This window comes from Physeter macrocephalus, chromosome 4, assembly GCF_002837175.3.
Source record: "Physeter macrocephalus isolate SW-GA chromosome 4, ASM283717v5, whole genome shotgun sequence".
NCBI classification, from domain to species: domain Eukaryota; kingdom Metazoa; phylum Chordata; class Mammalia; order Artiodactyla; family Physeteridae; genus Physeter; species Physeter macrocephalus.
Window position 1 is genome coordinate 103,344,968 of NC_041217.1, and position 25,958 is coordinate 103,370,925.

Genomic DNA, 25,958 nt, shown 5'->3' on the forward strand with positions numbered 1-25,958 from the left:
GAAAAGAGGGGATACCTGATGGAATGCAGGAAGAGTTAGCAGGATGGGTCAGCAGTTAGAGCTTCCTCCCACCTATAATTCTGTAGACATTTGAAGCCAATGTCAGCTTTATGGCCTCAAGACATCAGTTAAGTTTTGGACAATAGCAGAGGAAAAGTGTTTGAAAATACTTTTAATTCTAATGCCTGTTACAAGGACAAATTATTGGAGAAAGGAACTGTTTAGCCTTGATAAGAAATTGCCCATTTTAATTTCCTTGCCTTGCAGAGGGATATAAATATCCGGTGACTCAACTTTGAAAGCATATTATTTCTTAAATAACTTTGTAATCATTATTTTTAGTTGAGTATATTTGGAGCTCCTGAATTAGTTACTGGAAATAACAACTCTTGTGAATGGGTCCTTGTTACAGTCAGGTGATTGTGTGAAAATGGCATTTCAGCTCCTCCGGGTCCATCTGCTTTCTTTTGAAACCTACAGCAATTGTCGCTTCTTCCACAGGCAGCGTGGCAGCACAAGTGAATTATTGAATGCTAGTTCCCAGCCCTTTTTTGGATCTGGGATGTTTGATGCAGGAAGAGGTGGACACTGAAGTTGAGTGTGTGCTCTGCGCAGAGGCCATATCAGGTGCCTTCACATGCACCCCACTTAACCCTGCCAGTAATCCTAGGAGAAAACCGTTATTTCCACCATTTTGCAGAAGGGTTGGTGGAGGGTTAACCTAACTTGCTCATATCCACATTACTAGCAAGTGACAAAACTAGAACTCAAACTCAGGTTTCCTGACCTTTGAGTCTAATGCTTATTTCCTGATGCTGCATTTTAAGTCTTAGCCAAATAAGCATACCTAAACGTGAAAGTAGGCTACCTGGATGGGAAGACTTGTTTAGTTGAGTAGAGGGAGGAAGAGTTTTAGATGAGAACTGGGTTCAAAAAGTTGAAGTTTGTTACTAAACTCTCATGGTATTCAGGCAGCTAAGCATAGAGGTCAAGTGCTATTGGGACAAAACAAAAAGTCTCTTTTAATAAAGGTTCTAAGCCCTGAGCAATAGTCTCTATTTCTGAAGCAGACTTCTGGTGCATATTGATTGAATATTGATTACCCCCCCTGGAATTTGTTAGAATAAGAATATGTGTTATGGTAACATGTAGAATGTTGGGCTCCTTTCTCTTGACGGTGCATGAGCTTCTGTGTACAGGAGTGAGGGGTTCCATGACTTCCCCAAGGCTGCACACTGGATCAGGGAAGAACTTTAAGGACCTGGTGTCCCACCCAGTAAAAACTGTTTAACTCCTTGGCAACACCTTTGGAGCCCCTGAAACTTGACTCCAGCCACCAGTTGGGTATAAGTCACTGGCCCATACCATGGAGAGGAGCACCTGGGAGAGTAAGGGTCCTTGGTTAGGTTGGTGGACCACAAGGCGATGTTGTCTATCACCATGGATTGGACTCTGCTGAACAAACCTCATCGACTGGTTTCCCAGAACCTGACCTGTCTCTACCCAACTGAGTCAGGAATCCTAGGCCATGAGCCTCCTCTTGTTCTTTCCCCAGTGGTTCTCAAAGTGTGGTCCCCACCCCAGCAGCATCCTTATCACCTGGGAACTTATAGAAATGCTGGTTCTTGGGCCCACCCCAGACCAACTGAATTGAAAACCCTGGGGTCCAGGGCTTCCCTGGTGGCGCAGTGGTTGAGAATCCGCCTGCCGATGCAGGGGACAGTGCCCCGGTCCGGGAAGATCCCACATGCCGCGGAGCGGCTAGGCCCGTGAGCCATGGCCACTGAGCCTGCGCGTCTGGAGCCTGTGCTTTGCAACGGGAGAGGCCACGACAGTGAGAGGCCCGCGTACCGCAAAAAAAAAAAAAAACAAAACCCTGGGGTCCAGCCATCTGTGTTTTAGCAAGCACTCTAGGTGATTCTGTTGCTTGCTAACGTTTGAGAACTACTACTTTAACCTATATGCTTAGAGTGGAAGAACTGGGGGCTTTCAGCTCTTATCCTAGCTGGTCTCATTACCTGTGATGCTTCAAGCAACACTCTGATTTACCTACCACCAGAGCCTCAGTTTCCATAGCGGCAGCATGAGGTGTTTACATTACCTCCCAGGTTCTTAGAGTGTATTATTCTAGCTCTCAAAGTGGTTTGTCAATCCTTTCCTAAAATACAAATAAGCATGTGACTTCCCCCCTCCCCCAAACTTGCCAGGTTTCTACCCGGGGATTCCCCTTTGTGGTTTCCTTTCTGCTTGGCAGTTGGTGTAAGTTTTGATGCCAGGCATGCGCAAGGTCATTTGGGGGGAAAAAAAAACCACACACACACATGCACGCACAACAAAAAGTGATCAGCTTATTCAGCTTAGTGACAATGGCAACTGGGACTTAAGCCCTTAACAACATCAACTTTTAAACAATTAAACCTTTCCTGGTGGCTTTGGAGGGTCACAATGTGGGTGAGTTTTTTGTTATTTGTCTCAAATCTCACACCATTGTTAATTCAGGAAACCTGTGCCATGTGCTTACTCTATATGTGCCAGATGCACCCCAGGCACACCTATGAACTGGGTATACAGGCCAGAGTCCCAGGAGGGTCCTAGTCTCTTGAGTTCCAGACTGACCTGTCCCTGGCCCATACATCCACCCTCTGATTCTTGATTGAGTTTCAGCCTTGCCACCCCAATATCATCTTCTGTCCTGTGATCTGGGGGAGGCATCCGCAGGGCTGCAGCTGCAGGGTGTGCGTTCCTCATCTGCTCATCTGGCAAAACCCTCAGCAGATGTGGAGGCGAGGCTGCTCCAGCGGCCTGAGTTGGCAGAGCCCTGGCCTCTTCTCTCTGAGGGGGTCTTTAGGGAAGAATACAGAATGCAGAGCCTCTTCTCCCTGAGGGGGTCTTTAGGGAAGAATACAGAATACAAAACACTTTCTTGAAGCGAGCCTCCAAGCAGGGGCCTCGTGAACTCCTCTGGTCCCCTCTGTTCTAGGGATGGCACTGGGGGTGCCATGGTGCACGGAGCCAGGATGCCACAATGTATGTTGTGAGCTTCAGTACAGGGAAGGTTGCACAGTTGGGCAGGCAGGGCAGGGCACTATCAACCCAATCTTGGGAACTCCCGGGCTGATTCCTCACTCCTAAGCGAGACTTGCATATGAATCTGAACCCTGGCATGCTGTCCATTAAATGAAAAAGGCAGAAGTCTGTTTCATTAAAGTGCCAGGGCTCTGATTAATTACCCCTTCTGAAAAAAGCTTGCTACACCTAGAACTTCCTTGACATTGGTCCCAGCTGTCACACTGCCAGCAGTTTCAAGTTCTGTTTAAACATTTAAACCACTAAATGGAAATCCCATCAGCCATGGTGCTGTGTAAGCAGCATGTGCCGTTGGGGGAGTATCTTCAGACTGTTAGTAATTGCATCACTTTCCCTGGTGGAGGTGATGAACAGCCCTCAGCACAATGAGATAATGTTTATGAAAGCACCTTATAAACTGTAAAGTGCCATAGAAACATTCGCTGTCTGTGTCAAGATTATGGGAAAGAGTAGAGGTCTGCCCTCACTGTTTCCCTCAAACTGTTACCTTCAGCTTTTAGAGTATAAATTGCTTTGAGGGATAAATAGGAAGGAATGATTAATTCTACACCATGTTCCAGAGAATTAGTTAGGTTGCTGGTTCTTCTATTAATTGAAATAGCAAATATCCAAAGAGGAGCATATTTGGGGATAGGATAGGTCATTGGATTCAGTGTTGAGTATGCTGACTAAAACATCTATTGGATTTTTAGGTGGGAGGTGCTTGGTAGGCAGATGACAATGCAGGTCTGCAGCTCAGGAGTCATGATCTAGGTATAAGTTGAAGCCGTGGGAGTGACTGAGATCATCTAGGAAGAAAACGAAATAAAAAGAGAGTTGAGGAAGGAACTGAGATTCTTAGTCTTGGTTTATATCAGGATTAACTATGGAGCTTTTCAAAAAGAAAGCTTCTTAGGTCCCACCTAGATCTTCTGAATCAGACTCTCTGGGGTGGGGTCCAAACAGGTGGATTCTGATATGCACCAAAGATTGAGGACCACTGGTGTTTAAAGGATGAGCAGATGAGGAGCTAGTGAGAGGCTGAAAGATAGGTCAGAGTAAATGGGTGAGGACAAAGCAGAATCAAAGAGAACAGGAAAGGAGAGAATTTAGACCAGAAGAGGCCACTAAAGTTGGTCAGTAGGAGGCCACTGGTGACCATAGAGGAAGCATTTCAGGACACAAGCTTGTGATTTCCTGTGTCCTGCACTTGCCCCGTGTCGCTGTTATCTTCTCTCCTTTGAGTCTGGTTACCACGTAGTTCAATGTGTTTTTTTACTTTCAGATCAAGTGTTCCCTCCCACGTGCAACATAGGGAAGAATTTTCTCTCCCTCAATTACCTTGCCGGCTACCTTCAGCCCAAAGCTGCAGAAGGGTGTGTGATATCCAGCCAGCCCCGAGATAAGGAAGTACACATCATTGAGTTAATCACCCCCAACTCTAACCCCTACAGGTGAGTGTGAGTGTGTGTGTGTTGTGTGTGTTTTCTGAACTAAGAGATGAAAACAAAGATCTGATATGACTTGATATGATTCTGACTTGAGACAGGGAGAGGCTTAGCCCTTCCTCAGGTGAGGGGGAGGAAGCCACTGATGCTTTGGGTGAGATTCACAGAAGCTTTGAAGAAAGGAGTAAAGGTACCAGTGTCATATTTTATTTTCTGCATCTGTCTCTAGATCCCATATATCCCAGATGAGTTCTGAAGCCTAATTTGAACTTCTTGATATAGTCATCCATTGGTGTCTGTGGGAGGTTGGTTTCAGACCTCCCTCGGATACCAAAATCCATAGATGCTCAAGTCCTTTATATAAAATGGCATAGTATTTGCATATAACCTATGCACATTCTCCTGTATACTTTAAATCGTCTCTAGATTACTTATCATACGTAATACAATATGTAAATAGTTGTAAATACAATGTAAATACTTGCCTGCACGTGGCAAATTCAAATTTTACTTTCTGGAACTTCCTGGAATTTTTTTTTCCCCAATATTTTCCATCTGTGGTTGGTTGAATCTTCATATGTGGAACCTGCAGATACAGAGGGTGGACTGTACTAGTTATAGAACAGTCACTCTTACTCCATTATTATCTCCTTTGACTGAGGTTATCCCTGTTAAGAAAATTACAAAATGTGCCTTGTTAACATAATTATTATTTTAACAATATTATGTGTTTTTTAAAATATTATGTTTTTTTAACAGATTTCTGTTTATAGTGTCCTCAGAGCACTTTTGAACTCATAACTGTTTAAAGCTGTGTGTGAATGTGTGTGTGTGTGTGTGTGTGTGTGTGTGTGTGTGTCAGAGGAGTGGCCCTTCATGGTGACACACCAAAGAGCCATTAGATACCACTTACCTCTCTCTCTCTCACCCCCAGCATCCTGCCCCAGAACTGGAAATTTAACTCTATCAAGTATGATTATGGAATTTAAGAAAGAAAGAAAAGGGAGAAAGTAGGCCTTTCTCCCACTTTCACCTGCATTTCATGGGGACTAGTGAGTTAAAATGTAAATTTATATTATAGAAGGATTTCACAGTTAAAATTCTAATGGAACTTTGATTTCAAACGTGAATAAACTACCAATCGGTTTTGGTAGGCTTGGAAATGGAATTCTGTTCCATGTGAAGAATTTGTGGAAAATTAAAAGGGAATGGGAATAGAAGCAATCTGGCAAATGTGCTTAGATATTAAGCCTAAGCCTTCATTTGAGTACTGTATAGCATTCATTTTACGGTTTACAAGTGTGTAAAAGCAAGATGGAAATAAAGACTTTCCCCTAAATCCAGAATGACAGAGATGTTATTGTTTGGTAAAAATTCTCTTTTATACTGGATTCTTAGAAGTTTGGATTGTGTTCATTAATTTTCCAGTGATCACTTGGTTGACCATCTGTTTTCTTATTTTAATAACTGTATATCCAGAAGTTTGGGAAAGTAAATGCAGATATGATTTTGTGACAGATGTTAATGGCTTAAGCACACCTTATATAAGTCAAGAAATTCTCTAGCCTTTTGCCTCTTATTTTATTCTGAAGCTTCCTCACTGCTTTACTGCCTCTCTCTTCCATCCACCCTGCCATCCCACTCACCAAACTGCCGCCCACTACGGCTCGGAAGTATTTTGAGCAGATAGCAGATAGAATGTTACACATCAAAGGTGCTGGAGGCTGAAAAAGCAGCAGTTCAGCTTCCGAAGTAAACTCCCGGGGTTTGTTCACGTCCATTTCAAACAGTGGCTGCCGCATCACACAGGGGAGATCACAGGGAGATCAGCTCGGTGCTTTGTGTCCACCTGGAGGGGTGGGATAGGGAGGGTGGGAGGGAGATGCAAGAGGGAGGAGCTATGGGGATCTATGTATACGTATAGCTGATTCGCTTTGTTATGCAGCAGAAACGAACACACCACTGTAAAGCAATTATACTCCAATGAAGATGTTAAAAACAAACAAACAAAAAAAGTGGCTGCATTAAGTAACGACCTTTTTTTCTTTTTTCAACAAAGAGAAAAAGTTTAGTGGCTAATTATCCACAGGCATATTTTTCTATTGTTATGTAAAACCGTTTTGTTATGTGTGCACTAACAATCTGTTTTGCACATGTCATTTGCCTGGGATCGACTCCAGCTTTTTAATCAACTGGCCAGACGCTGGAAACATGAAGACTTGGAAGAGGGGAAGATAGTTGCAACTTTCTGGCATTTGGGTCCTAACTCTGCCTTTGTTTTCCATTCACAGTGCTTTCCAGGTGGATATCATAATTGACATAAGACCTTCTCGAAAGGATCCTGAGGTGGTCAAAGATCTCATCCTGATCTTGAAGTGCAAAAAGTCTGTCAACTGGGTGATCAAATCTTTTGATATTAAGGGAAACCTGAAAGTTATCGTAAGTTAGTTAAGCATTTCTTTGTTTTGATGAATGGTGATAATTTAAGCTGTGTTTGTATGTGTTACTTTTGTGAAGTTTCTCTCTGTAATTTTTCACTTTATAAAATAGGCTGCTCCTTGGCTTCTCCTGACAAGGGTGGGCGGGGTGGTAGTTAAAAACATGGTCTTTGGGGTCAGTACAGACCCAGGTTTAAGTTCAGACTCTGCCATTTACAAACTCTGACCTTGGGCAAGTCCCTTAACCTCTCTGGACCCCACTTGCCTCATTTGAAATGTATTAGTGTGCTTTCCAGACTTAGTAAATATAAAATAATGAACACAAGCCTTTCATGGCTGAGAGCCCTGTAGGGGCCTCAGTGTCATGGTCCTAAATATCAGCTCTCACTTTGGGGTTGGGTATTTAAGGAAGGTGTGGGAAATCAGCTGACTCCAGCCCATTTTTCTTTTTGAGATAAATACTTGATATTGGCCTGTCTTTTTGCTTGCTTCTAAGGGTGAAACACTGATAAAAGAATTATAGCCATGGAGAGGTTAGTGAGATGATGCTGGAAAAGCATCCCCCAGCCTGTTCCCTAAGCATTATATTTCATGAAGGAAATATACTTAAGAAGTTTAGCTGGGTGGCATGACAGGCAAACAGTAGCTAGTTTCCTGAAAAGATGAATGTTGAAATTCGGTAAAATCTTTTTCAAGTATTTAGGGAGATAACTATTTGACAGAATATTGGAGCAAATTATATTGAAAGTTAAAGATGAATTGCCCCTCCTCATTTTTAAGAAGAGAATTACCTCTTTAGCATCTCTTTTGTGGGCTCAAATTTTTGTGCATTGTCTTTTATAAAAACCGTGGCCAATTCCTCTTTCAGTACCTGCATTGAATCAACTGGAGTGGGTTTTACGTTTTCACTATTTTGGGAGAGGGATGCCTTTGGCGTTGGTATTATTCATTCATGGCACCTTAGGTGTGATAATGCAGTGACAGAGCCAACGGTCCCCTGGGCAGCGTCATGTACAAGCATTTGCCAGGGGCAGCAGGCAAAGCCATGGGCACACACATCGTAATTTTAAAGTAATCATTTCTGGTTCCTGTGGGTGTTTTTGTTTTTTTTTTTTAACTTTGAGAGGATCCCAATAAGCCATCATGTGTAATGGTGATACATTAATTTGGTATTGAGCACAAAGCCCAGCAGTGATTTTCTGAAGTCAGAGCTGTTTTGATTGCCTTCCCTGGTATGGCGTGAGGGGTGTTGGTGACCAGGGGTGTCTGCAGCCTTTGCTGCCTGGCACACCAACCAAATGTTTTTAATTTCAGAATAACAAAAACAGGAAAGGGAATCATGCTTTGAAAGGCAAAAACATACGGTACATTTTAATTCCCTGCTGGAGTTCTTGTGTAAATGTTCTTTTGGCCCTGACCCTTCAATGGCTCTTTCTCTCCCTGAGTATGTGTGCCTGGTCCATGGCAGTCCTGGAGTTCACTTTGAACATCCCCACTTCTCATATGAATCAGAAAGGCTAGAAATGAGATTGCTCATCCCAGTGCAAGATCTGTTTATATTGCTCTCCTTGGCCGTACTCCTGTTCCAGGCCAATTTTGGACAATGCATGACAACATTGCTAAACAATTAGGTAATGTTTCATGATGTTCTTTTTTATTCTCCCAATCAGTTTCATGCTTTGTGATTTCTTAACTCCTGTCTCAGATGTGAATTCTGACTGTGCTGGAAGGAATAGTTACCTGCTAATAAAAAGGTGGAGTGGAAAGAATCCGGGCTTTGGGGCCAGACAGGGCTGGACTCAAATCCCATTTCCAATTGCCATTACTCCCAGTTGATACTGGACAATCTCATTAAACTCTGGGTCTGTTTCCTTTCCTGTGAAACGGGTACGATGATAATACTCACCTTGAGCGTTCTTGTGAGGTTTAGCAGAGTCCATTCGTTCATTCAACAAATATTTGTTAAGTGTGTCCTGGATATTTCATCTAAAGCACTCAGCATTCTGCCTGCACATGGTGAGTTCTCAGCTACATGTACTACTTAACTTCTGTGAGCCTCAGGTTCCCCTTCTCTAGAAAGGAATAGTAATGCCTAGTCCTTATATTTTGGAGGAGAATTAAATAACACATGTAAAGCTCTTAGCACAGTGCCTGCCATAAAAAGGGGGGTTCATCTTCCTTCTATTAACAACCCTTTAAAAGTTTGTCTGTAGGAGCAATTAACAAAGTGAAGACAAAGACGAATGTCTACTAAAAGAATTGTATGGAACTTGATGGGGTAAATTTAAAGAAGAGCACGCAGACATAGAGAATGGATGTGTGGACACCGGGCGGGGGGTGGGGTGGGGTGAATTGGGAGATTGGGATTGACATGTGCGCTGCCATGTGTAAAACAGATGCTAGTGGGAAGCTGCTGTACAGCACAGGGAGCTCAGCTCAGTGCTCTGTGGTGACCTAGATGGGTGGGAGGGAGGTCCAAGAGGGAGGGGATATATGTATACATGTAGCTGATTCACTTCATTGTACAGCAGAAACTAACACAACATCGTAAAGCAACTATACCCCAATTAAAAAACCAAACCAAAACAAAACATAGGTGCGCGCATGTATGTATGTGTGTGTCAGGAATGGGACCTGGGTAGAATGCACCCTCCAAAAGACAGGATGGTCCAAAGAGACACAAAGGGTTGTGTGCTGGGGCCAGATGGGACTACTAGAAGTGTCCACATTACATTGCCATGCCCAGCTCTGGCTTTTAATTCAGGGCCCTTACGGACCATGCATAATCACATTTTGGAAGAACCTCCAACACATAAAAGAATAGATGGAGATAACTTGTTAGAAATTTCCCGTTGTATTATTTCATATGGCCTCAGGGCTTCAAGTTTGGAAATAGTTTATTCTTAGAAAAGACATTTTTTAATCCCAGTGGGAATATGCACAACTCTCTGCCTAACCCTTCCCCCATATGCCCCCTCCCAGACATCAGCAGTTTTGATGCAGGTGTGTTGGGTTGTGGGAGAGAGGGGAAGCCACTCAGACTCTACTTAGTTCATCATCCTTTGTGAAGATACAAGTGGGAAATGGCGGTGGTATTTGAGACCTCCTTGAACACTCCCATAGGAAGTAGCTATACTGAGGCCTTGGAAAAGCCTGGGGACTCCCAGAAATACAGGATGAGGTATTCACTCATTGCCGGGAACCAACTTGCATGCCATTGTCCCAAACCTTGCTGCTTTACAAATGCGTAGATAGATTTCTAGCCTTGTAAGTCACGAGGTGTAATCAGTATGAGTTGTACTGACAGCTCCTAGAGTTAATGTGGAAAGGTGTAAACAAGTCATTCCATATTGTTACAAAAAGGATAGGTGGCAGTTATGATGATAGTATTCTGGAAATACAGTATTTTCTCAGCTGTCCAACAACACGAAAGACTAGTGCAGATGAGGCCAAGCAGTATTGTTTAGGCCAATGTTGCAACTCCAGCCAGTCAAAACAACAGGCTGCCTTGAAAGGCTGGAAAAAGCTGTGCTGAAGAAAATGCTATTGACTCAGTGAATAAGAAGTTCTAAGAACAAATTGGATCCTTCTTTACTTCATTGTAGTTTCCTTCTTTCCTTCCTTCCTCCCTCTCTCCCTCTCTCCCTTCGTCTCTTCTTTCCCTTTCCCTAAGGAATTTTCTCTGAAGGAGTTTTCTCTGAATCCCAGTAAGAATAGAATAATCCAAACCTGTGAAACTGTGTTTTTTTTTTTTTGCAAATGGCTACAGAACTTGGTTAAAGCTCTCTCTGGTCCCTTTGCATGCATCATTGTGACTGGCCAGTCTGGCACTTTTTCCTCGGATAAGCACTTTGGGTAGTAGAAAAATATACTGGGTGAGATCCTTTAAGCTTTGAATTGAAAATGTGTGTCCTCAGCCAATATCTCACAACCAGAGAGGCCAAGAGAACTTAGAGGCTGTGAATCTTCTATGGTTTTACAGTGGGAAAGGATTAATATTTAGTCATGTTAGGGGCAAACAGAATGGGAAACAAATGGGGAATTTAGGAAAAATGCTGCATGTATGCAGAAGAAAATAATTGGGCATGGGAATTAAAGTGATTTTTATATGGCATGAGGTGGCATAATCTGCTTGCTCTAAGGGCCTTCCAGCCCTGTTGGAGCAGTTGTTGAAAATGTGGTGACTTCCCTTTGGGGTGCCCCCTGCAGCATTCAGTTCCCTCCCCATCTGAGAAGATCACTGCTGTAGGATCAGAAGGTGATGTGAAATTTACCTTCCATGTCCTTGTTACTCAGTCCTTTTATATCCTTTCCTGGAAAGATTTCTGTCATTCAGTTTTAAGTTTGTAACTGATTACCAAGTGAAAGTTAATTTTACAGTTACTTGTACTGCCTGATAAAAATATTGGTACTATATACAATGGAATATTACTCAGCCATAAAAAGAAATGAAATTGAGTTATTTGTAGTGAGATGGATGGGCGTAGAGTCTGTCATACAGAGTGAAGTAAGTCACAAAGAGAAAAACAAATGCCGTATGCTAACACATATATATGGAATCTAAAAAAAAAATGGTTATGAAGAACCTAGGGACAGGACAGGAATAAAGACACAGATGTAGAGAATGGACTTGAGGACACGGGGTGGGGGGAAGGGTAAGCTGGGATGAAGTGAGAGAGTGGCATGGACATATATACACGACCAAATGTAAATTAGATAGCTAGTGGGAAGCAGCAGCATAGCACAGGGAGATCAGCTCGGTGTTTTGTGACCACCTAGAGGGGTGGGAGGGAGACGCAAGAGGGAGGAGATATGGGGATACATGTATATGTATAGCTGATTCACTTTGTTATAAAGCAGAAACTAACACACCATTGTGAAGTATTGGTACTTAGAGGGATGGTAACTTAATTAATTAATATTTTAAGCCATAAAATCTAAGCATATTCTGTTAATAGAATTGGCAAATGTATACAGTTACAGGATTCCTAAATTGATCATAAACTATAAATGAAGTATGAACATTGACTGTTTCACCGTATGGAATTCAGTAGTTTACAGAGGTGGAATAGTCTCCACGGTGAAGTAACTAAGTTGTGCCTTCTTTCATTTAACTCTAGGGTATAGGATTTGGGGGAAATATAACATGCATACCTGTATACTTTATATATAATTTTAAATAAAAATAAGGAAAAGTTTGGTATCATATTTGGTGTGTGTGTTAATAATTTAAACATTAACTCTGTAGTGACATACTAGGTATGCTTATGATAGTTTATCAACCAATGACAAAAATGATTATGCCACTTGTATCAACATAAGCAACCCAAATGGTATAACCAGTCAGCATGAGTAGATGTTTCTTAATCTGCTGTTACAGATTTTCACATCAGTATTCTCAGCCCAAGGAAAGTAGGGATCAAAAGAGTAAATCGTTCTTTCATACACAATAGAGAATCTATTTGTTTCAGATATTAAGGTACTGTTTAATTTCATACACTCATGAGTGAAATTTTACTATTATCTTCAGGCTCCTAACAGTATTGGCTTTGGGAAAGAAAGTGAAAGATCCATGATAATGACCAAATCAATAAGAGATGACATTCCTTCAACCCAAGAGAGTCTGGTCAAGTGGGCTTTGGACAATGGCTGTAGTCCAATAACATCATACACAGTGGCTCCTGTGGCTAACAGATTTCATCTTCGGCTTGAAAACAATGGTAAGTATGATTTTTTTTTATTTGTATAAAAAATATCCCCCCAATGAGTTTTCCAATGAGGAACTCTCATTTCAGCTTATATGGTGCTGTTTTTCTGTTGCAAATTTTAATGATTCATTCACTACTTTTCACTATAAAGCTGAAAGATATATAGAATTGTGCTAGATTATTTTGGGGAAATTATCTTTAATATAGATTTTTTTGTAACAGAGTTGATTGCGTGTTGGAAAACTTAGTTATAGATCACTTTCGCTGTGCTTATATTAAGGATAAATTATCCTGGGTTCTTTTCTCAGAGGTGCCTAATGATCACTTTTGGCTGAGATACAGAGGGGTTGGGCCTGCAGGAGAGAAGTCTTAGTTCAGGCTGGATCTTATAGGAAAATAGTCATGAGCGCTCTTGCTTTCTCATATTCATCCAGAGGGAATGCAGGAGTTATTATCCCACTTTGATGGAGGAGAAAGCAGAGGCTTAACAAGTTCTTAAGGTTCTGCAGAATCTGATCGATAGTAAGACTTGAAACCCAGGTTTTCTGATCCCCAGACCTCTTGCTCACCACACAGTACCACTACTGAGTGCAGTGCCGGTAGAATGAAGGTTAGGCGTACAGGTTCAAGTCCCAGCCCTGCCATTTGTTCACTGTTTGGAAGTTGCTTAAGCTCTGAGCCTCAGATTCCTTCTCAGTCATATGAGGGAAACAATAGGCCCACCTCGAAGGGTGGTTGTGAAAGGGTTTTTTAAATCAAAGTACAAATTAAAAACCTCCAAACCTCTGACTTCTTTTGGACCCATACGACTGTGCCATCCTTTTCAAAAAAATAGTATCGAAGGAGAGCCAACATCCACTGTCATCCTTATTCCCAACTCCCACTGAGATGGATTGACCTCAAGCATATGTCAGTTGGCTTTGGATAGTGGATGTAGAGAATACTGGGAAAAATTATTTTTCTTTAAATTGTTGAAAATATGACAGAATAATGAGTATGGATTGTATGGAAATATGTCTCTCCCTTTGAAGGAAGAACTGTGCCTAAGCAGCTTTTTCTTTCTTCCTTTGGGGCTAGGTTCTAAAAGGCCAGGGTACCCAGATACGTGTTAGAATTTAGCACTCAAGGGCTTCCCTGGTGGCACAGTGGTTGAGAGTCCGCCTGCCGACGCAGGGGACATGGGTTTGTGCCCCGGTCCGGGAAGATCCCACATTCCGCGGAGCGGCTGGGCACGTGAGCCATGGCCGCTGAGCCTGGGCGTCTGGAGCCTGTGCGCCACAACGGGAGAGGCCACAACAGTGAGAGGCCCGAGTACCGCAAAAAAAAAAAAAAAAAAAAAAAAAGAATTTAGCACTCAGAAAGGAGGTAGCAAAATCATTTCAAAATACCAATACTGTTACAAGAAATCTTCAGAGAAACTGTTCTAAAGAATCTCTAGATTCAAGGAAAGTATTTCATTGGCATTTGAATGGAATTATATTGTCCCACATAACTTATTCAAATAGTAGATTTGTATGGCTTGAAGGACCTTAGAAATCATCGAATCCAGTGGTTCTTAATCTTGGCTCCACATTGGAATCACATGGGGGGAGCTTTAAACAATGATTTAAAGAGAGTTCAGTTTTTAATTGGCCTGGGATGCAGCCTGAGTATAGGGATTTTCTTTTTTAAGCTCCCACAGTGATTTTAACGTGCAGCCAAAGTTGAGAACCACTGATCTAATCCAACCTCTTAATTTTAAAAATTGGGAAACTGAGGCACAGAGAGGTAGGCCACTTACCCCAAAGCCATTCAACCAGTTAGAAGGAACATCAGCACTAGAATTCAGGCTTCCAGACTCCTCATCTCTTTTATACATTGCTTGTTAAGAGTAATTTTTACACATGCCCATTCTTTGCTAATTTCTCCTGTTCTTGCCTCTAATGATATGATTGTGCCCTGGCATCAAACACTGATGATGTTTTGCCTTCTTCTCTTACCAGCAGAGGAGATGAGAGATGAGGAAGTCCATACCATCCCTCCTGAGCTACGGATCCTGCTGGACCCTGGCACCCTGCCTGCCCTGGACAACCCGCGCATCCGGGGAAGGGGAGGCCGAAATGGAGGTTTCCCCTTTCCCTTCCCCGATATCTCCAGGAGAGGCTGGAAGGAAGGGGGAGAAGATGGGATCCCTCGGCCAAAGGACCCTGTCATCCCCAGCATACAGCTGTTTCCTGGTCCCAGAGAGGCTGAGGAGGTGCAGGGGAGCATGGATGTTGCCCTGTCAGTCAAATGTGACAACGAAAAGATGACTGTGGCTATAGAAAAAGATTCGTTTCAGGTGGGTGCAGTTTCTTAAGGGAGAGAAGGGAAGGCTACCTCCCTCCCCATCTTGCCTCAGTCTGTGTTAGTTATTTCCAGCTCTTTCACTTTTGAACTCCAGAGATTTGATACTGTTTTCTCAGTTGGACGGGCTCACTTCCCCTTGGCTGTGATTCTCACCCGGTTCCTGTTGTTCTCAGTGAGGGGGGTTCCAGATCCTTGTGTGTCAATATTTTGCTATTGAATTTCGAAGGCCAACAAACACAATTCTGGGGCTGTTGAGAGATGGTAGGCTGAAAGGAGGTAAGGGGGGAGGGGAAGTGCAGGCCTCCAGCAACTTGGAAGGCCTGGACTTGCAACTTGGAAGACCAGGCAAAATGTGTTAACTGCATGCTGTAGAATGGCCTGTGGTCGTTGTTGTTTATGTCTTCGGTCGTTGTTGTTTCAGGCCAGAGGCTACTCTGGGATGGAGCTCACCCTGTTGGATCCCACATGCAAGGCCAAGATGAATGGCACCCACTTCATTTTGGAGTCTCCCCTGAATGGCTGTGGGACTCGGCACCGGCGATCAGCCCCTTATGGTGTGGTTTACTACAACTCCGTGAGTGTTCTCCAGGACAGAGCTTTCCCTTTGCCAGAGCCTTGCTGGGTGTTACCTTAAAATTAGTCTTAAGACTTCTAGGAAAGTGAGGAGGGTCTGAACAAAGCCAAGTGTCAGTTCTCAACAAAATGGGATGTAGTATGACCCTGAACTCTTTTTATTTGTTTTGTTGGTGAGTCTGTGGGAGTTGGGAGGCCCTGTTTTCTCGGCTGGAGCATTTCTGGTGATCTTTCCCACCCTTCCTTCCATCTCCTCTTGGCAGAGTTTCACCGGCAAGGTGATTGTGACTTTCTCTGGCTAAGCTGCAGGCTCGGATGGCCTGGTCCACATAAGGATAAAATCCAAGCCCTTGGGCTATGAGTGAGCACCTCTATACAACTGAGCTAACCAGAGCCGTGGTCTCTCTGGCCTCATCTGAGTCTTGTCTAGAAGTAGGAGAACTTCTCCCTCCCTCATGAACAAAAGAACCAAAAGAGAGAAGTCTGAAAAGGTCCTTCAAGAAAGTGTTAAATCTCTCTCCATCTCTAAGAAGGACCCTAAATTGAAGAAAATCTTCTATATTTGAACTTACCCAGAGAGAGATTCCACAGATTCCCCCAATGATAATCCATTGCAATAGCTACCCTTCACTTTCCAGACATGATTCTTGTCAGAATCTTGTCAGAACAGATTCATCTAAATCTGTTCTTATAGAGATGGACACTTAACAGTGAATGTTAAAAGAATTTGAACATGAAATTTCAAAGGGACTTTAAAGTGATAATTTTGCAATTTGAGGTGTCCTTTTTTTTTTTTTTTTTCGGTGTGCAGGCCTCTCACTGTTGTGGCCTCTCCCGTTGTGGAGCACAGGCTCCAGACGCACAGGCTCAGCGGCCATGGCTCACGGGCCCAGCCGCTCCGCGGCATGTGGGATCTTCCCGGACCGGGGCGCGAACCCGTGTCCCCTGCATCGGCAGGCGGACTCGCAACCACTGCGCCACCAGGGAAGCCCTGAGTTGTACTTTTGATGGTAGAAATAGGGCTCAAAGATCCCTGTGTCCAGCTTTGACATGGTGTGTGTCTGCACTCAGCGCCTACCCCAGCTTTGGCTTGGCATGGGGAGGCCCCGACTGCTCTGTTTATTCCACTGCCAGTCAACAGATAGGCTCAACCTAGCCACAGAAGAGACTGGCTCTATGGTCAGTGTGGCTCATGTGGAGACTGACTCTCCTGTGAGCCAAGGTTATTGTTCCTCAGACAATCTTAGAATGTTTGAGCTAGAAAGAGCCCTAAGCTGATCTCATTCAACATCCTCATTTCACAGGTGAGGAAATGGAACTCCAGGGAGTTAAGAGACTTGCTTGGATTTGAGAGACTAATTAACAGTAGAGCCAGGACTGAATCCAGCTTCCGGACCTCTCGTCCACTAATCTTCCCCCAACTCTAGGTAGCGGCAGTTACTCTCCCTTTGTTCCTGAAATCATTTATTAACCTTTGACTTCTATGATGAACCCTCTTCTGCCAATTCCAACACTAATTTTCTTGCAGTTATCCAGTTTTTCCAGATGTAATGAATGTCATGTATTACTGGTATACTTGATTTTGGAATTTTAAACTTTTGTCTAAATTAATGCCAATAAGAGGCCATGGTAATCAGTCTGTTAAGTAAAAAAAAAGTGCCATCTGCCTCAGAAGAGAAAGGTATATTCATTCTTTCTTTCTTTCTTTTTTTTTTTAAATTATGATAGGTTAAGTCATAACCTAACTTGCTTCAGTTGCATCAGTACTTTCTTTTGAGGGCCTGGTAAAGAATAGAGAGGCAGTTTTCCTTCATTCCCTTCCCATTCACCTCTTCAGTGGCTCCTTTAACTATTTCTTCCAGTTATAATTGTTTGTAGTAATTTTCAGACTTAATATGTATTTTTGTTTTGCAACATATTAAAAATCTAAGGACGTGGAGTGAAAAATCAAACAAAAAGTATAACTATCCTATATATGCAAAGAAATTAGGAGTTAATTTATGGAGTCCTGGTCCTTGGGTGAATTTTTTCATCTTATCTGGAGCTAACCTAGGAATAATCATTTCAACCAGTGTTAAGATAGGTTGTCATGGCATAAAACATGATGTTCTTTCCTGCATCTATACACCAAACAAAAGATATATTGGGGGACTTCCCTGTGGCACAGTGGTTAAGAATCCACCTCCCAATGCAGGGGACATGGGTTCGAGCCCTGGTTGGGGAAGAGACCACATGCCATGGAGCAACTAAGCCCGTGCGCCCCAACTACTGAGCCTGTGCTCTAGAGCCCGTGAGCCACAACTACTGAGCCTACGCGCCACAACTACTGAAGCCTGCATGCCTATAGAGCCCTCGCTTGCCACAACTAGAGAAAGCCCGCGTGCAGCAATGAAGCCCCAACGCAGCCAAAAATAAATAAATTTATTTTTTAAAAAAAGATATATTGGGGAGAAGGAGGAGTGCAGGAGTAAAAGTAAGTAGAGAATGGCTCAATAGTAAACATCAGGTCCTTTGCTTCTAACTCAAACCAAACTTGAGCAAATCTTGACAGATACAAATTCCAGGACTCCTTGGATTAACCAAATCAGTATTTCTTAGAGTTTTCAATTTAAAGGTTCCTAAGGAGAACCCCTTCCCACCCCCCCACAGTATAGGGGAGCCTATTGACAACCCCATCCAATCCCGTTTCAGTGTCTGGTGTTTTCCCACTGTTTGAAATAATTTATATTTTGTCACAAGGGAAAATACATATTTTACTGTAAATCTTAATTTGAACATGCATTGGGCTTCTTCTTTTTCATCTCTTTGAGGATGAAGTCCTAAAAATACTTGAAGTTGGTTTTTTTTTTTTAAGTCAGATTTTCAGTTTGCCTCTGAATTATTACATGGGTGTTTGTGTGAGGTAGAACCAAAGGCACGTGATTTGGTGTTTTTATAACATTGTGCTTTCCTTGCCTTTTAGATTGTAATACAGGTTCCACCCCCTGGGGATAGTAGTGGCTGGCCAGATGGTTATGAAGATTTGGAGTCAGGTGATAATGGATTTCCGGGAGATACGGATGAAGGAGATACTTCCTTCTTCAGCCGACCTGAAATTGTGGTGGTATGTGTTTATTTGTAGTAGGTAGTTTGTAGAGACCGGTGTCTTTTTGGTCAGCTTTAGTCAGGGACTATTGGAAAATAAAATCAGATGTTAAAGGCTAAAGCTCATAGAGCTACAAGCTTCATTTGACTGTGATTTATCTCCATCTGTGTTTTTTATTTGTTTTTGTTTTTTTCCAGTTTAATTGTAGCCTGCAGCAGGTGGGGAATCCCAGTAGCTTCCAGGACCCACCCAACAGAAATGTCACCTTCAACATGGAGCTGTACAACACTGATCTCTTTCTGGTGCCCTCCCAAGGGGTCTTCTCTGTGGCAGAGAACGGACATGTTTTTGTTGAGGTGAGACCCAAATGTTAGCCTTGGGCTGTTAGGTTAGCGTAGATTTGTAGTAGCTCCTGGGCATGAGTGAAAGCATCTGGGGCAGACCTCTTCCTGCTCTTCCTCACCGCTTTGACCAGCTCTGCCTGAGGACGTGGCTTAGAAAACGCTCCCACTTCGATTTCTGACCAAAGCAGGAAATTTCAGGATTCACTACGTTCATTCTAAACGGAGAGAATAATTTGTAGATGAATGGATAAATGTTTTAAAAAAAAAATCAGCACTGTGAATTCTAATGAAGCCCTGTCCTTACTTTGTCCTTAGCATTTTTGCTAAGGACAGTTGTTCAGTAGCTGCAATATCAGGATTAACCAAGGAAAATTTCAAACCACCTCAGAGACTATCTTTTAAACTGTGGATACTTTTGAGTGAAATACTGTGTGTTACTGTATCTCATGAAAATTGCTTTTCTAGATCATCATCTAAATGTATCTATAAATTCATTAAAACTCTTTCCTATATATAACAGTAATAACCACACATAACATAAATCTTTGGAATGACTACAAAAATATTAGGTAGTGATGGTAATAATGAAATAACAACAGCTAACATTTATTACAGATTTATTTTGTGCCAAGCTCAGTTATAAGTATTGTAGTATTTTACTCTTCGAAGCAATTCTGTGACAGGACTATTAATATCCCCATTTTGTAGATGAGGCAATTGAGGCACAAACTTGTCTAAGGTCACACAGTTAGTACCTACTAGAGTTCAGAGTCAGAGTTCATGCTCAGCCCATCTGGCTCCAGAGCCCACACTGTTTGTTATCCACTGGATGCTATCATCTATCCTCAATGTACCATTTGAAAGGGGGAGAAAATGTAACCTCTTAGCAGTGCAAATATCCAAGTTCACAGATTGGATTCTAGAGAAGATCAATATCCTCATGGCCCCAGAATGTCTGCTGGTCTTACATGGAAGTCGTCCTCTGTTGAGCTGGTTTTGGTGCTGAGCTGCAAGCTGGTGTTCTCCTTCACTGTGGCAGGAGGGAGAAGCTTAAGGGGCCAAAATGGGATACTTCCATATATTAAAAGTGACTTCAGTGCACATATTTTTAGTTAAGGAAGACAAATAACTCACATTTGTACTGATTCTGGGATGGAGCCCACTGGCTCTAGACATTTTCCTGGATCGTCTCCTCCTTTTTGATTCCCTGTTCTGAGAGATCTTGTCTTTCTTTGGGTATACCTTCTTTCTCTGCTGGGGAAAAGGTACTGCTTTCTACATGCTGTCCCTAATCAGAGCTCTCTCCTAATCCAAGATGCGTTGTTTTCTTCTTGCTTTTCCGGCTGCACAATCCACATGTGTGGTTGGTCAGTGGTTTGCTGTTATGCTATGGGTTTTAGGGGTGCTGCTTCATTGCAGTTTGTTCTTTTCCAGATGTGTGCCTGGCTTTGCCAGGCTATGGCATTGCTGCCTTAAATCTTCCTCATGTATCCTACCCTGGGTGTTTTGGGTTTTCTTCCCCACCCTGCCACCCCCAGTGTTGGCTTGCTTGAACTTCATTTTCTTTTTCATTCTTATTTTCCCATTTATATATCATCTATATGTTCATAATTAAATTTAATCAAAGACATGGTCAAATGATAGAAAAAAGTGAACCAAATCTTTTTGCTATACCATTTTAAATATCATTATACATGATAATAATACATAGTAATACATTGAAGAGAATCTGGGGAGGGGGAAAATGGTATAAACTGCTTTATTTTAAAGTTGTTTTAAACCACCTGAAATATGAGAGAGAATCTGTAAATATTTTGCTAAATAGGATAGCAGCTATGCCTAGTCCTTGTTTCCCAGTTTGGAGTCCACTGCTAATAATAAAATTTTTATTTGGGGAAAGTAAATAAAACTTACCCAATCATTGGCTTGGTTTAAAGAAATATTTCCATGTTTCTTATGGTCATCCTTATCACATCCCCTCCCAGAATCTTCTATTTCCTCTAGATCCTAGTCTCTTCCTTTAATCCAAGACATTATCAGCTTTGCCACCTGGTCTTTGGTCATCCTTGGGTGATGGTTGGTCACATAGTTGGCAGCTTTTCTTTTAGTTCATTTGTCTTGGGAAATTAAAAGAATGTATTTCTATATATAACCCCACCCAATTTAAATCTAGACTAATACTATTAATAACAGCTGGCATTTCTTAACTAGAAGGGAACTGTGTTGTGTGCATGTAATTTTGACTTTACAGATTGTCACAATCACCGTATCTAGTCAGTGTTAGTGCCCTCGTTGTGCGGGGGAGAAACCAAGGTTTAGTGCTCACAGCGCGTGAGCAGCAGAGTCCTGCCACTACTCATTGCTGGTCCATTTCAGAGGAAAAGACTTGTTGACGATTTTTTTCCTCTCATCGAAACAACTTTTTGGAATACCTTAGACATTCTGCCATTGCATACTTTCTTTGAGATTAGAGGTTTGCATTTCTTCTGTCACACATTTTTGCATTGTGGGTTCTGAGTTCATGTTAAAGGCCACTTTTAAAAATAGAGTATATGTAATTTGCCATTTTCCCAAAATTAAATATCTCATTTTTGGAAATACTGTAAAAATAATGAAGTGTGAATATTTTCAGACTACCAAATACTACTTCCTGGAAAGACTTCTTACCAAGCACCCTCCCTGGCCACATCATGGGTGGCTTGAATTGACCCTGTAGCTGTAGTGAAATAGTGAAGAGAAAATAGACGGGCTCAGAAGACCTGGGCTCAAGCCTTGGTTTCACCCAGTGTTTGTTAGATATGATTTTGAACAAGTTAGCTATCCTGTGTATTCAGTTTTTCCTCCATTTATAAAATGAAGATGAAAATATCTCATAAGACTATTCTCAAGGATTAAGCTTTAAGGCACAACAAAATGTCATTATCACAGTCATCTTCATTGTTTAGCATCTTGCAGTTAACCACATAGGGATCTTTCAAAATAGTGCTGTGGCCTAAAAGCCCCATGCAATGTCAGGGATTTCCCCTGGGTATTTCAGAATGGAAAGTGTGTTTATATCTTCATGCCTTTGAAAGGATTCTGAGGCTATTGGCCCATGGTTGAAGACCAGCTTTATTTCTAAAGTGTTTAAGTTTATTTTGATCCTGAGTTTAGTCAAGGAATGAGGCAATAGAGGGGAGAGGCAGTTCACACAGTGATCCGTGTGTCACCAAATGGAGGATCCAGTCTGGTTTGAGGATTTTAGCTGAGTTCAGGATAGTTGAGATTTGAATTGGTAGTTGAGATGAGAATTGAATTCTGTTTACTCTTGGCCAAATACAACTTCCTGTTTCTAAAGAAAAGAACCTTAACAAGGTTTGGACATAGCCCATACAAATGTTTTGTAAGAGGGAAGTGTAAATGAGTCGGAAACATTTCCAGATTAGATTTCCCTTAAAACACCCTTGGGCTTAAAGAGTAAAGGGAGAGTACTTGGCAAGGTCTGGTTTGGACCTCTGAGAAGCTGGGACACTTCGCCAGGCCGGTGATCACCACCAGATTGCACTCTCCCCAACATCCAGCCCCAGAGGTCAGCTCTGCCTGCTCACCATGAAGCAGGACTTCAGGCGAATCTATAGCTTTACTGCAATGTTTTAGGCACAGTGACTTGCTGCAGTTTAGAAGTTTGGTCTTCCGTGCGTAGTTTAAATAGATTCTACCTCTGTCCTTTATTTTTTGAGTAATTTTTTAAAAGAGCTTGCTTTAACAGGTGATACACTGTTAATGACATTAGGGGCTTTGCCTACTGGTGTTTTGTTTATTTGGGAAAATCCACTTAGGTGCATGATGTACTTTTGTTTTTATTTCCCAGAGGACTTATGGGAGGTTGAAGAGACTTATTTATCTTGTATTATAGACTCTTCCAGGGTGGGACTTGAACTAAATAATTCACTGTATCATCTATACCAAGTTTAAAGGAGAACATCTGTTTCTTCAATTAGTGTGTTACTTTTGTAATTAGAAGGAAAACTATATGGATATGTTAGGAAAGTAAAGCAATGTCTCTCATCAGAAGGGCCGCTTTGGTATGTTACCCTTGTGCCTAGAGTGAAAGTGACATGCTAACTTGTTTCTGAATTGATCTTTCTGTTCTGTTGTAGGTGTCCGTTACCAAGGCTGACCAAGAACTGGGATTTGCCATCCAAACATGCTTTATCTCTCCATATTCGAACCCTGATAGGATGTCTGATTATACTATCATTGAAAACATTTGTCCTAAAGATGAATCTGTGAAATTCTACAATCCCAAGAGAGTGCACTTTCCTATCCCGCAAGCCGAGATAGATAAGAAACGATTCAGCTTTGTTTTTAAGCCCATCTTCAACACCTCCCTGCTCTTTCTACAGTGTGAGCTCACACTGTGTACCAAAAAGGAAAAGGACCCCCAGAAGTTACCTAAGGTTAGTGGGCCTTCATCCATTTGTACTGTTATTTTGACATTTTTAGGTGAGGCAGTGACCTACCAGAGAAGTTTAATCACAAGTTACAGCAGGTTGAGGTTTTGGGTTAGGGAACTGCCCAGTTGAAGCCATAAAGTTCATGTTAGCAGGGAACTGTGAGTTTTATGGAGTCTTAGAGAATAAATCCTGACAGTATGATTTTTTTTTTTTTCCATGCGTGCTACTCAGTAGTGTCTTACGAATGATAAATCAAGACTGTTTTCCACTGAAGGAGAGGTCTGGCTTTATCTTTGCTATTCAGATAGTATCCAGTGCCAGGAGTACAGAGAGCCGAAGGACAAGTTCAGTGTGCGGATTAATTTTTCCAGGTCCCACTGAGATTTGTATTGCAGTTGTTTTTTGACCTTCTCTGTGTGAGTTATAAGGTTGACTTGTCTCATGAGGACTTCTAAGGGAAACTAACAAATATTTTAATTTTTCTTGGTTTCTCGTCGGTTCATCATGTTCGCCTCATGTCACTCCCCACATTGAACCAGTACATTCTATTGCCACAACAGAAATCAGAACCCTTTGACCTTGCTGGCGTGGCCAAGGTAGGGGGAATCAGCAAGGGTAATTACCTCATCATTTTGGCCTTGTGCACAAAGGGTATCTTCTGCTTAGTTTTGTTTCTGTGATCTGCCATAATTATGTATAATTTCATATGTGCATTTATTTTTTAGATATCTCACACAGTGTAAGCTGACTTCTATTCCTTTTATAATCACATTTCAATTAATGTCTGAAAGTCTAATAATTGAGTCATATCATTAATAATGTATTGTATGGATGGAATTTTCTCACCTGATACATAGGTTGTAAGAGATGGATGTAGAGGGAGAAGGAAAAATTATTATTATTGGATGGATTACCATTGATATGAATCCTTTGCACTGTTATATTCCCCGGGGCATCCATTTCTCCATAAGACCATAGGAAATTTTATAATACATTTGAAAATATAGCAAATCTGATTTCATAGTCCTCAGGGAGTACATATATATATAAGGTGATTTAGGCTGTGTTCTTTAGGTTGCCTTTGGAAACATTGGTGCCTTAGCTGTGTGGGCCTTCACTTTCCAGTGACCATCAAGGTTGGGGTGTAGTGGACCATGGTAGAAAAACATGCGGAGCTTCATGCATGGCTGGGACCCAGAGGGTAACTTTTAGGAGTTAGGGATCTAGGAGGGGAGGCCTGGCAGTTACCAGGGGTCTTTACTAATGGCTGTGGCTGTTACCTTTCAGTGAGCCTGGCCTGTGGCAGCCCAGCTTCATAGTGTGTTTCTGTGAAAATTAGTCCTAATATTTCCTTCCAGAACATTCAAAGGAGAGTTCTAAGTCACAGGGGATGACATGGGATGTGACCCTAAACCTAAAGTTGCTATTTATATCCAAGGCAAGATAGAGTGGAAAGAGCATGGAGGACCGAGAAGGAAGGCCTGCTGCTTACCAACAGGACATTAGCAAGTCCCTGACCTCTCAGAACTTGCATGTCCTCATCTGTACCATTGAAGTAATAGTACCGGCTTCCCTCCTGGGTAGAGGTGCAAATGAGACCGTAGATATGATGACAGAGGGCCATTTATAGAGCTGTTACCACTGTCCCTCTGTTTGCTGCCTGTGGTTAATATTTCCACATTCCTGTGAGTGCTTTCTATGACAATAGACAGAGCCAAAGAATCTTATAGGAAGAGTTCTCAAAGATCGTTGAGTCCAACCCTGCCTATTGCTGATGAAATTGAGGCCAGAGAGTTCAGTGTCTTGCCCAGGGTCTTGCAGTGAGTTCGTTGTAGAATCATAGACTCTTGCTTAACCAAAGAACTAGTAGGAAAGTAAGAAGGCTTTTTCTAAAATGCAAATCTTTTCAGTAATGATTCCTCTCCACAGAAAATCCATTGTTTTCCTTTACAAGAGGGCTGTTGTAAAGGCTTTTCTTGTTTGTTTGTTTGAGGGGGTTGGGCGGGGGAATTGTCTTCTTATAACATGTATCTGACTTTCATGTTGCCTAGAGCAGCAATGACAATAAAACTACAAGTCTTTGCTCTTTTGTGATTGGAAGAACTGGAAGCTAATTAACTTTTCTGGGTACCTTGCTGTATATAGACTTCTAAAATAATTGATATGTTTCCTCTTCCAACAAAAGGGAAAGGATGTCGTTGACATTAGCATTTTACCCACTGATGGGCATAGATAAGGAACCAAAGTTATTTTAAAGAAAAAGGTAATGGAAACAGATACACTAGGCTTGGGCATGCTGGTTCTAAGTTTGGAGCCTTAAAATAGCTAGAAACAGCTGATCTCATGGCCTCCACACCTGGGCACAACTCCCCAGGACTTCATTTTGGAACATTAAAAGCAGATGACCCTGGAAAGCTTCATTTTGCATGAGCCTATACCAGAGTTAAAAAATCAAATGTACTCGGCAACATGATTATCTTTTTGGACAACAAATGTAAAATCTGTCACCCTCATAATGCAATACATGAAGTT

The 25,958-nt window shown here is 42.0% G+C and overlaps 1 protein-coding gene across 10 annotated transcripts in view; it reads left to right on the plus strand.

Moving 5' to 3' along the window:
* The window catches only part of TGFBR3 (transforming growth factor beta receptor 3), a 222,653-nt gene that overhangs the window by 153,627 nt on the left and 43,068 nt on the right, over window positions 1-25,958 (plus strand). For 5 of the 10 annotated variants that reach the window (XM_055084470.1, XM_055084464.1, XM_055084467.1 and 2 more), the window contains 9 exons: window positions 4,352-4,520; window positions 6,806-6,953; window positions 12,483-12,672; window positions 14,643-14,980; window positions 15,410-15,562; window positions 18,524-18,664; window positions 18,844-19,002; window positions 23,130-23,429; window positions 23,987-24,022. In XM_055084470.1, the coding sequence (XP_054940445.1) occupies window positions 4,352-4,520; window positions 6,806-6,953; window positions 12,483-12,672; window positions 14,643-14,980; window positions 15,410-15,562; window positions 18,524-18,664; window positions 18,844-19,002; window positions 23,130-23,429; window positions 23,987-24,022 (1,634 nt within the window). The remainder of the gene's footprint in view (window positions 1-4,351; window positions 4,521-6,805; window positions 6,954-12,482; window positions 12,673-14,642; window positions 14,981-15,409; window positions 15,563-18,523; window positions 18,665-18,843; window positions 19,003-23,129; window positions 23,430-23,986; window positions 24,023-25,958) is intronic. The other 5 variants (XM_055084468.1, XM_007101381.4, XM_055084469.1 and 2 more) reach the window with 3 other exon arrangements.